The sequence below is a fragment of the Protopterus annectens genome, chromosome 7.part0, assembly GCF_019279795.1.
Source record: "Protopterus annectens isolate FY-2018-M chromosome 7.part0, PAN1.0, whole genome shotgun sequence".
NCBI classification, from domain to species: domain Eukaryota; kingdom Metazoa; phylum Chordata; order Ceratodontiformes; family Protopteridae; genus Protopterus; species Protopterus annectens.
The window spans coordinates 1,120,505,076-1,120,520,286 of record NC_056739.1 but is presented as its reverse complement, the minus strand read 5'-3'; the positions used below and the strand labels follow the sequence as shown (position 1 = coordinate 1,120,520,286).

Sequence of the window (15,211 nt, the reverse complement as noted above, 5' to 3'; positions counted from 1 at the left end):
GCAAGTTTGACTCAACTCAATAACGAAGCATATTACAGCTAGGTACTTAGCTAAATACTGTGCAAAATAATGTGGTATCAAGATATGTACTTGCACAGTAGTAAAAAAAAATAAAACGTGACAGATACTAGTTGAAAATTGCAGTCTGAGCTTCAATTGTTGCTTCTTTGTACATGTACAAAACAATAGAAATCTCACTTTATGCCAATATTACTATACGCCAAAAAATGTAACTGACTCCTAACTTACTGCATGCAAGTTCTCCACTTGGCACAGAACAGATGCGATCTAATAATTTTGCGCCAACCACACTAGGATCCTGGCACAGCTTGGCCAGCTTGCGAAACTCTTCTTTGCCATCAGCAGAACTATAAATCTGTTTCTGGTTAGTACCTGGAAATAGAAAACAAAAGGGCTGATTACCAATGCAGCTCAACCTTTGACTTTTCTCATTAATCTATGATCTATAAATGCTGAAATCAGAAATTTCAGAATGAAATGCTTCCATTCTGTAGCATCCCTCAAGCATGCACACAGACTTTTCTTAAGTCTACAGTGTGTGTATATGTATACATATCATATGCACACACACACTGTGTGTGTGTGTGTGTGTGTGTGTGTGTGTGTGTGTGTGTGTAGATTTTATATATATACACCAACAAAAAAAACAAGAAGCCGGCCATCAAAGGAAAGCAACATAGTAAAAAGTATCCAACAAATGCAACAACTAGTGCAACCACCACAACTATCATAAAATTAAAACTTTACTACAATAAAACATTCATAAACATTAGTGCTTTCAAATAACTCAGTATCCTTTATCAGATCAAACCTTTCATACAAACAGTTCTCTATTTAGAAACTTCATCAGCGAATCAAAATCACTGCAGTAGTGTATGCCCCTTTAGGGTTGGTTTAAGAGGTTGTTTGCTCTTCAGCCCAGGTAGCTTATCAGCTTGTAGGTTATCTACCCAATTCATCTCAGCTGTCTCAGTAGCATTCACTAAATTTCCTCCCCTTGCATTCTCGTTAATGACCTGTAGGGTCAAGAAGCTGTGACCATTGTTCTCCAGTATGTTTCACCGAAGGATTCTTAAAATCATTTAGCCTAATGTCATTACTATGTTTTGAAATGCGTTCTTTAAAATGGCGATTAGTCTTGCCAACATAAAAGGAACTGCATAAAACATAGCAAGCAGCATAAATAATGTTTCTGGTCCTGCAGTCTGCATAAGATCTTAACGTGTATACTTTGCCATTCACTGGATGTACGTAAGTATCTGAAGTTAAAATGTATCTACAACTGATGCACATGCGGCAAGGAAAAGTTCCTTTTTTGTTGGAAAATGGCCTGTTACATAGAATCCGCTTTAGATTCCTACAATTCCTAAATGAGAAACACAGTGTGTCGCCAATAATTCTTCTAATATTGTTGTCACTAGTGAGAATGCATCAATTACAAGATTGGTTTGGTTTGGATTGGAATTAAAACCACCTTTAAATACTTTAATAACATCGTGTGACTGCAAAAAATGAATCAATTGTGCAATTTAGTGCTGGCAGATGGGAAATTCAAGTAGATTTCAGGATTGTTGGTCCTATTACACCCGTTAACTGGACAATATATTAATTTTATGGACAGATAAGGAAGACTGGTTAAAGGAATTCACTGAATACATCAACAGCACATAATTTTTTTAAATTTTCTCACATATATAATTCTGACTGTATAACATTTTTAGATGTTAAATTTTCAAAGAACAGGGATTAAAAATGTTTTAGTTCTAATACATACAGAAAATCAACTTTTGCAAATTTTACCTTCATTTCAGCAGTTGGCACCCTAAATATCAAAAGAAAGCTGTGGTTAAGGAACAATGGTGAGGTTAGCTAGGACTGATAACTGATGACGATGCTTTTGTTAAAGAATATGACATCTTGTTAGATATGTTTAGTAAATGAGACTACCCCACAGAATTTCTATTGGATATTAAAAATGAGGTCTATCATAAGAGACTATACAGGGTATATACTCCCTTATTAAATAAGTGCAATCTAGTTGGAAGCAGCTTGGATACTGAGGATTTGGGTGTTACACCTTGTGTTCAGAAAGATATTAATGGAGAAGTTAATAGCCCTAATACTGTGTTCTTTATTACTACTTTTTCTATAGACAGTTTTAAAATTTGTGATTACATTAAGAGAAATTGGATCATTTTTTTCTGTTGATAATAATGTGTCCAGAATACTTGGGAATGTACCAGCTATAGTCTATAGGAAAGATAAAGCTTTTAAAAAAAACACTAGAAAGTAAGGATAGGAAGGGGAATAGTTGTAAAACAAAATGGGAATGATGAAGTGTTGGTGTTGTCTGCAGTATAATTATATATTATTATACGACCCCCCCCCCCCATTAATATTCCAAAACGTGCACGCTGATTGGTCAGCGTGCACATTGTAAATCAGACTTACACTAACTGAAAAAGGTCCGGTCTTTTTTTTTTTTTACAGCAACGGAGAACGCAAGATCTCCGTTGCTTTTTAGAAACTGTCTCGCTATGTTAAAGGAGTTTAACATAGTGAGACCGCTTTAAAAAAGTAACGGAGATCTTCCTTTCTCCATTGCTTTTTTTAAAGCTGTCTCGTTATGTTAAATGGGTTTAACATAGCGAGACAGCTTTAAAAAAAGCAACATTGTATAATAGCAATAACCCACTTCTGGGTGTGGGTAATATTGGATTTACCCACAGTTGTCTTTGTTTGGCCACTCGGGCTTCGCCCTCATGACCAAACCACACCAACCGTGGGTACATCCAGCATTACCCACACCCAGGCATGGGTTATTGCTAGAGCGTAACCATAAGGGGCATGGAATACAAAATTAATGGTTATTTTAATTGTAATTCATCCCAAGTGGTATATTTAGCATGTAGTAAATTAGGCCCAGCGTTTTACGTCGGTAAAACTGCTAGAAAGTTAAAAGAAAGACTGTATGAACACCATTTTGGTATCAAAAAGTGCAAAAGCATCAATGCTCTCTTTAGACATATACAAGATCATCCTATGCACAGTTTTGAATTTACTGTTATAAGGCACGTTAAGAAAGATTTGAGAAGGTTTATAGCAGATTAGTATTTACTTAGAAGTGAACTGGTTTGGCAATTGAAATTAAATACTATGGTGAATCCAAGGTTAAATGAATCATGTTCTATTAACGCTTTGCTAAAATTGAAACTAGAAGTTTAATTATTGGTTAATTATTGTTTTTTAGAATTTTATGCGCCAACATTAATTAGTTTGGTTTTAATTCACAAGACTGTTATATATTTTATAATCATATTTCATTAACATATTTTACAAGTGACTGATTTCTTGATGTGTCTTTTATTAATTAAGGTGGTGAAGTACTTTATTGGTTGTACAACTGATTCATTGTTTTTGAAGTCAAATGATGTGTTATTAAAGTATTTAAGGGAACTTTCTACAGTTCTGATGAACTCCCTTTATGGGAAAAAGCGATTAACTGTCGGAAAAAAAAAATTACACACACACACACATATATATATATATATATATATATATATGTATGTAAATATATATATATATATATATATATATATATATATATTTGTACATATACACATATGTATACATATACATATATACTGAGTGAGTTTATTTTGTCTCCAAATTACTGCTACAGCAATCACTAACAGCATCTCTGCAGCAGGTTTTGAAGTTTCATTATTACCACACAGGCTTGTGTTTTTTTCTGGTTTTTATCATTCTGGTTACCGATTTTTTTTTTAAATCATAAACCTTGTCCCCAACCTACATATCGGTCATTAAAGCCTTATCTAAGGCAAAAAAAACACACCCTCTCTAGGACCATATGGCATCCCAGGCTGTCTTCTACACAAACTAAAACATAAACTAGCATCATCATTAAGTACTCTATTCAATCACAGCCTAACCACAGGCTTTCTTCCTGCGGAATGGAGAACAGCAACAGTTATTCCCCTCCACAAAGGTGGCTTTGCAACAGACCCTGGGAATTACAGAGCTATAAGTCTGACCAGCCTCATCTGTAAAGCCATGGAACATATCATCATGGACCTCATAAATAAAGACATAGGCGACCTCCAAAACCTAGATCTGACCCAATCTGGTTTTGTCAAGGGCAGATCCTGCTTGTTAAACCTGGAGGATTTCTTCAAAAATGTGACCAGGGCCACTGACGAGGCAAATCTGTGCACACAGCATACCTTGACTTGGCAAAGGACTTTGACACAAATCCCACAGTCAGTCATTACCGATAAATTTAGCAAACTGAATGTAAACCCCTTTGTTGTAAGATGGGTTGCCAACTGGCTCACAAACTACTCACAGCTATCAAAGTGGGTGACTCCACATCAACCAGCATGTCATCAGGGGGGTGCCATAAGGGTCAGTGCTGGACCCCCTACTGTTTGGTATATATTTCTCAGAAGTTCAGGCCAAAACTAAGGAGCTGTGGCTTGTGGCTGACCAAGTTTGCAGACACTGTAAACTGGGTGCAATAACTGAATCCCCAAATGATGTTAGTATACTTCAGCAGGGTCTTATGCAGACCAACAACTGGTGTCCTAGTCACAGTCTCAAACTGAATGCAAAGAAATGCATCATCATTCCCTTCAGTACAAATAACGTCCCTTCACATGATCAAACTAACAACAATACCCTATGTACCTATGAAGTGGATCTGGGTTCACAAGTAGACTGAAACCTTAACTTTGACCACGTGTCTACTGTAGTAAGGAAGGCTTTCTACATGGCACACTTGATTGGCAAAGGCATTGCCTCTAAACCAAAGGATATAACCCCTCTATACTTGTCACTAATCAGGCCCACAACTGAGTATAATGGCCCTTTCGGCATATATTTACAAAGCAACTGGAGAGACCTCAGAGGTTTCTAACTAAGATCCAGCATGTGCCTTACACAGACCAACTAAAGTCCCTGTCATTACACTTGGTATTGTATAGACGTCGTAGGGGAGATTTATGCCTGGTTTACAGAGCAATCTCCGACCCAAACCTAATGAATTTGCTGCACATCCGTAAATCAAACAGGACTACACTTACCTGTTCCAGGGACCTAAATATGACTTGCGACTTGAAGAGGATGTGCTGGAGGGACAGATTTATTGCCTAGCAACTGCCGCATCTTTGGAATAGGCTGGCAATTCATGTGAAGCAGAGCTTCTCTATACTGTTCAAAAGAAACCTGGACAAGTAGAAGGGGCACTGTAAGATTTTAATGGGGATAGTGCCCACAACCATCCTGGAAATGGACAGTCATTACTAAATACAATCCTAGGTATTGACTATAGTATCTATGATATTACAATGGGATGAAACAGCTAGGCTTAAAATGACCTCCGGATTGAAAGCCTAGTAACTTTCTATGATCGTACAAGGCAACTAAAGCTGAATGCAACATCACCACTTGATTTAAATGAACATGTTTCCATCAGTCATTAAGCTCAGAGCAGCTAAACTGTAATGGTCATTCATAACTTTATATATATATATATATATATATATATATATATATATATATATATATATATATATATATATATATATATATATATATATATATATATATATATATATATATATATATATATATATATATTATATTTTTATGTATTTTTTAAAAAGTGTTTTTAAAGTTTCTAAAGAAGTTTGGTGGACCAAACGGTTTTAATTCAGTTCTTTTAATTATAAAGTTCGATTAGTATGCATTTTCTGATTTAGATATGCTGCAACAAATAATTTAATACTGACTTGACAAAGAATCATGATGCACTATTTTTAAATGGTAATTAATTGCTTATTTAGCTAACTGTATGATCATTCAACTTGAGTATATAAAGAGTGATCGATTCACTAATAATTTATTTCTGAAAAAGTCCATATTTGTTGAAGGATGAAAGCTCTTTACTCTGTTTGGATTCAATAAATGATTTATTCATTGGACTGGTAACCATTCTACTACTACTTTTTTGGGGGGGGGGTTTTGGATTACTGTCGGCCTGACACATCAAATGACATGAACCTGGTGCTTGCTTCTGGAACTGAACTCAATGTATCTGCAGAGCTTTGGAACTGAACTCAATGTATCTCATTGTTTGAAAAAGTAGAGCTTTGCTCTCTAAACCACTGCTGAAATTTTTTATCTATCCCGTAAGACTTTCCTGGTTAACAAAAGCAATATACAAATAAACAAATACAGGTACTGCTATGATGGTATAAAGTGTTGCTTGCCTGAAAAACTGCAGGAGTGAGAAGATGGTGCATGAAGAAAGTGCCCAGAGATGTACTGTGATACAAAATTTTATATTCTTAAAGCTAAATGCATAATCGTCTAACATGTACTCGGGAGACAAAAGTCAGTAGATAGTGTTGTCAGAAAAGGCATGAACAGCTGGCTTCAAGACACTGTATTTATGACTCTGACTCTTGCACTGACATCAGTGAGGATAAAAGTCACTGAACTATTTTGTGATCATCACACAGGATGCCATGGAGGTTGATTATGCTCTTGCCAGTATGCAGCAATGCCAGCAGTGAGAGTTATTTTTTTCTGTTAGACTTCAACCCTGCTCATGCAAATGAGGGCTACAACTACTGGCTTGGTAGTGCAAAGTCTATATTCCCAGTTCTGGCTGCATTTTTGTACCCTGCAAGCCTTCAGTTGCTTGGTGGTGCTGAGATGACTAAAACCCACTCCTGCCCCCCCCCCCCACCCCGATGGAGAACTGGCATTAGCCACTCAGCCCCATTCTTCTCTACCCAGCTCTTATACCACCTACTGACTCTCTGAATTCGGGTCATCTGGGTCATAGACAGGTCTTTCTATAGTACAGAGCTAGGGAAACAATATAGATTCTTAATCAGATTATGATATGTTGAAAATTTATCCTTGGTGATGAGAGGCTTAAACCTCATTTGTTTTCTTTAGATGGATTTTTATGTATCCAAAAAAATATATTTTTTATGTAATTACCTGTTCTAAATGTATGTTCCCACCGTGACAGAAGTATTCTGCTGTATTTATTTTTGATTGCCTGACATTTAGTTATTATGCAGTAAAGGAATCAGAACATGTATTCCACACATTTTAGTGGACATTACATATGAGTAATAATGGCATTTTGCCATAATCCACAAAGATGGGAAAATGCATTATACTCAGATGTTTCCAATGGACAGCGAAGTACAGTGTATGAAAAAAGATTAGCACATTTTGCATTAACACCAGAGCCAGAATTTCAGTACATCTTATTGGTATTAGTAGAAACAGTGATAAAATCCAGTGTAATGTGTATTCTAGAAAATGTTCATGCTGTGTAGTGGAACTTCAATAAGTCAACTGGTTAAAACCTGAATTATTGAAATCCCCAAGCAGAAAGTACTTTATTGTAAGAGTTACCCTGAACAGATAATTAAAGACCTGGAGATGCCCTCTATGCTCTGTGATGCAGAAAGTATAACCCAGGAGAATAATTTTGAGAGAGTAATGACTGAGTTGGAAACTAACCTTAAAAAAAGACAGAGACGCGAGTCTGCTGTTGGAAAAAAAATTGCTGTATGTATCTGCTTTTCCACATCTTTGAAGCACAAGAAGTGGACCATGTCAAAGCCCAATCCTTGTAGTTGGAGTCCTACAGACTGCTTATAAAGTATCCTGCGATCCCACAATGATGGACTTGTTACATATATGCAAAACAGAAAACATCAGAATTTCAGTTAGAGACTAACCTTAAAAAAGACAGAGACACGAGTCTGCTATAGGAAAAAAATTGCTGTATGCATCTACTTTTCCACTTCTTTCAAGAAGTGGACCATGTCATAGCCCTATCCTTGTACTTGGGAGTCCTACAGACTGCTGACAGGAAATCTACATTCAGCCTATAACGCATCCTGTGATCCCACAATGATGGACTTGTTACATATACGTAAAACAGGTAGCATCAGAATTACCTGATTTAGGGACCTAAACCTTGTCTGCAACATAAATGGGACATGTTGGAAGGACAAGTAGGTATCTCATTAACTACTCCTTCTCCGGAACAGACTTAGACCAGTGGATGGGAAACTGGAAATTTACCCATCAATTGGCACTTGTATCTTTATTAGTAAGAGGAAGCCAAGCAGCCTCTAAATGTTTGACCACCCATGCCGAAGCCTAAATATACCCCTTAAAATAACCCTAGGGTATGAAAACATTTCAGATACATTTGGGAAGCATGACTAGGCTTAAAATGGCCCACTGGGGTTGTTAGCCTAGTAATCAAATATGAATCTAAGTAATATTGGTGATGACCATTATAACTTGGTACATTAAAGGGGAATTAACCAAAGTCATTGACAGTTTTTTTGCAGTACAAGAAATATTCCTTACCCAATGAATATTGTGGCTCTTGTGCTTTATATCAAACAGCCATACTCAGCTTTGATATGTTAATCAAGAACAACAAAATAAAGCAATTGGAGAAAATTCTGTGGCTGTTGCAGAACATGGCAGAACAGAACAAGAACATCCAGAATCCGCTGGATGGTCTCAAAAGCCAAAACAGAAACTGGAGTCAAGAAAGTCTCTCTAAGAGGGGAACATACACATATACTGAGGCGCTAACCCACCCTGGTGCCGAGGCCGACACTGCAACTGAGCTGTCAAGTTTCAGAGTCGATCTGTCACCTCAAGCAAAAGCCCTGACACTTTGGCTCCAACTCTCATCTTGATCAGACAAGGTCAGAGTTGAAAAAAACAGTGGGATAGCTGGGGCCGAAGTGGAAGCTACTATTAGTGTTGATGTAGGTGCAGCGGTGATGTTCAGATCTGAGGGCTTCGATTCTCAAGGTCAGACCTGCAACAGAGTCATCAGTGAAGGTATCAATGGCATTATTCTCAGCTTAACCTAACCTGTGGGTATGGAGCTGAGAAGACTCCCAAATGCGTCTACATTCAAAGGAATATCTGCATCATTCTGTCAAAGTCTGCTTTGGTAAGGCTCCTCACAGAATGGGCAAGACCTTTAGAAAGAAGCAATCATGAAATCCCTGGACTGATGCTGGACTATCAGTGAGTAGAGTGGAGGAATATCTGGCTCTGGGGAGGAGTGGTAACAAAGCCACTTGGTTCCTGAAGTGCCATGATAGTCCAAGACTAGATCACGTACAATATAAATGATGGTTCAGGCCAGCAAGCAGTACAAAGAGTAACATTCCTGTGAAGTGCAGTATAGGAATACTGCCCAAGAGGCGGTCAAAATTATAAACCCACTATTATCACTGTTAAAGTGATGAGGACAGGAGGTACACAAGGCAGTGAAAAAGGAGGGAAGACCAATCAGACGACAGCATACAAGGGGAACAAACAGAAAAGTGAAAAGTGGAAAGGTAGCCTATATGTTTGGGAATAGTGCCCTTTTTTATCTGAAGAAAGAAGGGATGAGGACAGTGGTATGCAAGGGAAAACACAGTATAGAAAAAGGTTATAGAATACTTCATGGGAACAAACACATATAGATGAAATAATACAGTCAAACAAGGGTGGTTTTGTACACACAAGAATGGAATAAGAAACATTAAGTACATATATACAGGGCAAACAAACAGTGATGGGAAGGACTGGACCACACACAAGGTATGGGGAGGATAAATTAGGGTAGGGTGAGTTGATGGCTGTAAGGAGGATGTCAGGGCAGCCCAGAAAGTTACCTACAGAGAGCTGTCACCAGCTGATGATGTCATGCAGACACTGCCAGATAATACTAGACCTTCTGGTTGCCTAGTAATAAGTGCCTGCACCTTTTGCAAATCTGCTGTTTGCTGCAGGATGTCCAATATCTGGCAAAGACATTGGCAAAACAGACACTCCACAACATCCTCTATCTACTGCAACTGTGGCTGGTCAAGAGTTAGTGGGATATAGGTATCCGCCTTACAGGGGTCTTCACTTCCCCTTCATGAAATACTCACTTTCCCATCATCAATGCCATCACAAGTTGCAACAGAAGGAGGTGATGATGAAGGTGCCCGAGACCATCAAGCAGACTATCGCAAAATAAACTCTCTTGTGCTGGAGAATCCTCAGTGATGGTGGGGATGCTGATGGTTGGCAGGAATAATCAGAAAAGTACCTAGGACAACAAAAATAAATAATCTAGACTGTCTGTTTTCTAAAGGTAAAAGCTGTTCTTTAATTACGTTACTTCCCACAGAAAAACATTAAAAATGTGTGGCTTTTGACACCTTGTATGAAACACTCTGATATGGTTAGCATACTTCCCACCTTTTGATACTGTTTTGCATTTCCAGCACTTGCAACATAGGGTGTTCTATCGTACAAAGTGATCACATGTCCCACCTCAACTGAATAAGCAGTAAGTAAGGCTTTAACTAAGTTTATAAACAGATTTTATGAGACTAGATATCATTCTTTGCATCTCTGTAGCTCCTCTTGCTCTGCTTTATTAAATTATTTATTTTTTAATTCAAGGCTTCTAAACTGGATATACAAGAACCCTAAAAAGAAGTCAAGTCTATTGAAGTTTTATCAGAAGCATGGCAATTGGTCAACAGCAAATGTAGCAAATGCAGGTAGATTAAAAAAAAATGAACAAAACGACTTTCAGAAAACCTCTGGGGTAATTTTTTTGAAGGGGGAAAGACATCTGTACCCCCACACACACACACACACACACACACACACACACACACACACACACACACACATATCCCATGAAGTTATATACAGTGGATATAAAACGTTTACACACACTCGTTAAAATGCCAGGTTTTTGTGATATAAAAAAATTAGACCACAATAAATAATTTCAAAACTTTTCCCACCTTTAATGTGACCTATAACCTGTACAATTCAACTGAAAAACAAACAAATCTGTTAGGGGAAAAAAATAAAAAACGTACAATAAGCTGGTTGCATAAGTGTGCACACCCTACTAATACTTTGTTGAAGCACCTTTTGATTTAATTACAGCATTCAGTCTTTTTGAGTACGAGTCTATCAGCATAGCACATCTTGACTTGGCAATATTTGCCCACTCTTCCTTGCAAAAGTGCTCCAAATCTGTCAAATTGCGAGGGCATCTCTTGTGCACACCCGTCTTCATGTCACCCCACAGATTTTCTATTGGACTTAGGTCTGGGATCTGGCTGGGCCATTCCAAAACTTAAATCTTCTTCTGGTGAAGCCATTCTTTTGTTGATTTGGATGTATGCTTGGGGTCGTTATCATGCTGAAAAGTGAAATTCCTGTTTATTTTCAGCTTTCTAGCAGACAGCTGAAGGTTTTGGGCTAAAAGTGACTGGTATTTGGAATTGTTAATAATTCCCTCCACCTTGACTAAAGCCCCAGTTCCAGCTGAAGAAAACCAACTCCAAAGCATGATATCACCACCACCATGCTCTTCACTGTGGGGGATGATGTTCTTTTGGTGATGCAAAGTGTTGTTTTTGTGCCAAACGTACCTTTTGGAATTGTGGACAAAAAGTTCAACCTTGGTCTCATCAGACCATAACACATTTTCCACATGCTTTTGTGAGACTTGATGTATTGCTTTGCAAAGTTTAGCTGGGCCTGGATATTTTTCTGTGTAAGAAAAAGGCTTCTGTCTTGCAACCTTACCCCATAGCCCAGACATATGGAGAAAATGGGAGATTGTTGTCACATGTAGTACACAACCAGTTGTTGTTTGTCTTTCAGCTTTTTCCCCGGTAAGGGGTCGCCACAGTGGAACTCCGGTCCGCTAATGATTGGCAGTAAATTTTTACGAAACTCCGAGGTGCCAGCTCGACGCCAAACCTTCAACGAAGGCACGCCCATTTATGCACACATGTCTTTCGAACGCTCCCCAACCGCGGGGAGAACATGCAGACTCCACACAGAAGGCACTCCCAAGCCACGCCGAGAATCGAATGGGAGAACCTCTTGCTGTGAGGTAACAATGCTACCGCCGTACCACCGCGGCTGTACATGTAGTACACAACCAGTACTTGCCAGAAATTCCTGCAGCTCCTGTACTTGCCAGAAATTCCTGCAGCTCCTTCAGTGTTACTGTAGGTCTCTTGACAGCCTCCCTGACCAGTTTTCATTTTGTCTTTTCAGAAATTTTGGAGGGACATCCAGTTCTTTTCAACATCACTGTTGTCCCATATTTGGCAATCTGTTATCAAAAGACATGAGGAAGAGGAAGTGAAACTAATGCATTTCACATCAAGTAAATGATTTAGATAAAAACCTGAACATTGAATAATTTGAAAGCCCAACATGCTCCAAAGAGGGACAACCTGCTAACAGTTCCCATTGATGGCTATGAGACACTGCTGCATCAAGAGACATAGCTGATAAAATTTACAGGGCCTTTGAGGTGTTCAGCTGGGAAGGCAGGCAGAATACCAGTGCTACTAAAATCAAATGGAAAAATATGTGCAGGTGAGGTACAGGTATATTTACAGAACAGCAACACAGATCACACAGTGCCAGGTCAATGGCATGGTTGGTACAAGACATAATGCAGAATAAGAGATCTGTTTAGAACAGTAAGATAGAACACTCAACAGTATAACTGTTCAGAAGAGTGTTATACTTATTAGTACAAAGGTTGTAATTTGAAAAGTCATGATAAACTACCATCTCTGAGCTGGACATTATCAACTACCCATGCACAGCCCAAGTTCCTGAACAAGGATAAAATTTTGGGGAGGGAAACGTAAGAGGCTTACAAGGCATATTTGAAGCCACATTTGTTAAATTTGCTTTGTTTCTTTGCAAAGTTTCTAGAAAGGAGAAAAGACTGATGACTATGTGGCCAATCATACAGCTACTAAACAAACAGAGAAAATAAGAGAGACGTTTTACATAGACTAAATGGTAGTCCAACAGCTCGGGGTACAAGAAATAAAACAGTACCAGCAAAACAGACAAGTACTGCATCAAATATACTGATTTTGCATACAGGAGAACTGTACTACAGTGAAATCTTTAAAGTACATGAAATGAAGTAATGAATCAAGTAACAATAGTATCAAACGATACTGATGTTGTCTGACTCAGTTCAAATTTTGCAATGTTAGGATGTCAGAGATCAGGGCCATGGTAAAATAAGAAACCTACTGAATATTTTCATGAAAGCAAAAGCATTAATCTTGACGGGTGAGGTGATATGGCACCCTGTGCTAAAGATAAGCCGCCTAGAATTGTGCAATGCTGCAATGATAAATTTGATAAAGGAGGGCTTACATGAACTTTTGCAAGAGATGAAGGATGGTTCGAAAGCCATCAACAAAGGATGTGCCTGGAATGTGGCCTGAGCACGTCACTCATTTCTAACAGAAGATTCGACTTATAACAAATGAGTATGGGATTAATTCATCTTGCTAGAATACAGCACAATGGTTATATTTGGCAAGCAGTCTTACCTAGGAATTGCCTACAGCTGTTTTGTGTGTTTCAACGGTAGGCTGAAGTCACTCACATGTGGTAAAAGGCCAGATTTGAAAGGAAGGGACATAGGACAAAATCAGCTATTAGAACAAAGAACATTAGTTAGATCTGGCAGGCTCTTGCACTCTGGGGACTAGCCTACCTTATTAACATGCATTATCACAAGATCAGCTGACTAAAACGGAAAGCACTGTGCATCTCTGAGCAAAAAGAAGACTAAAATAGTAAATGGTAATGTTGCATGGGAAAAATTATGGGGGATGGCCACAGTTATGGTTCCTTCCAACCCTGTCCCTTTTCTAACTATCATCTGGATTTGTATGATTCTGATCTTGGTAGGTGGTTACTAAATACATAAAGCTAAGGCCATTTACTCAAAACAAACATTACGTGGAGTAAGTCTTTAGAAAACATGAGAAATGGCAAGGGTTTTCTCGCATCCATTGACAAATATCTGCCAAAAGGATTTTTTGAAGCACACTACCTAGCTGTCAGGGAGGGAAAAACCTGTCTTCTACTGCAGCAAGAAGTGGGGTATTGAACTGGAAGGGATACTAGAAAGCTAGGAAGAAATAGTTGTCTCCATGCTAGTTAAACATTTTTCTTTACTTCAGCTGAAAAATACCCAAGCCTTCCCCTTCCTAAAAGGAAACAGAAGATGCAGAGGTAGCAACCCACTGACCACAAAAGTGATTGCACAATCTTTAGATGGAAATGTCTTGCTTTCCCCTTAAGGATTTTTAGGGTTTCATCTTCTACAGGAAGAAAAACACAAGTTATTAAGTTAAGCTGTTGAAGTTATGGAATCAAAAAGCCAGACCTGGAAGGAAACAGTAAAGCTGGTGAGTCAGGTTCTCCCTGATGGCATCCTAGGTAGAAAGAATCTACTATGTGAGTGGAGCATAAGTTACAGGAACAAAAAAGAAACACGTTAAATATGGCTGCTGCTCCTAGAGATATACACATCAGTGATATTGAACATTATAGAGTTTAAAGGTAATGGTGGGGTAAATGGTTGCACCTGGTTTGCAGTCAAGGTTTTACTCATCCATGCCAGAAAACTGACACTGTCCACGGAATTTAAAACTTTCACCTATTTCCTATACCCTGTCTGCGGAATCGACTGTAGGTAACGGTGTGCAATTTCCAGAAAACTGCTAACTTCGCTGTTGCAAGCAGCGGAAGTGAGCCCAGCCTATAATAAACTAGTGTCCCTACAGTGATATACAAATTTCCTACCATCAACTTTCCTAGTAAGAGAATCAATGGCAGCAATAGCCAATATGTATATGGATTTCTGTTTGCAAAAAAAAAAAGTAAGAAGTGGAAATTTTTGTCTAATTTACCATAAGTGATCAGCTTGCAAAGAACTAAATGAGTATTTAAACCTGGCAACAATTACACTAATTTATTTTGTTTTCCAAAATGGTCACTCTCATAAATACTGAAATCAATTAGCCACAAATTCTGAGTTAAGTACTATACTTAGCATTTTATCATAATCCTTTCATTACCAAATAAAGATGAATGACATTTCTGGAACCATTGCTATGATAATCCACAGTCTTTTCTACATACCAATGTCTTCTGCAGGATCTAAATGAATTTTCTGAAACTATAATCAACAAGTGATTGCCACTGTTGAAGTGACATCCCGCCCTTGTGTGCAAAAATATGAGAAAAAGGGTTGTTT

At 38.2% G+C, this 15,211-nt stretch overlaps 1 protein-coding gene across 1 annotated transcript in view; it reads right to left on the bottom strand.

Moving 5' to 3' along the window:
• SPG11 (SPG11 vesicle trafficking associated, spatacsin) overlaps positions 1-15,211 on the bottom strand; it is a 2,547,571-nt gene that overhangs the window by 533,984 nt on the left and 1,998,376 nt on the right. Inside the window, exon 33 of the mRNA XM_044077700.1 lies at positions 250-393. Within this exon, the coding sequence (XP_043933635.1) occupies positions 250-393 (144 nt within the window). The remainder of the gene's footprint in view (positions 1-249; positions 394-15,211) is intronic.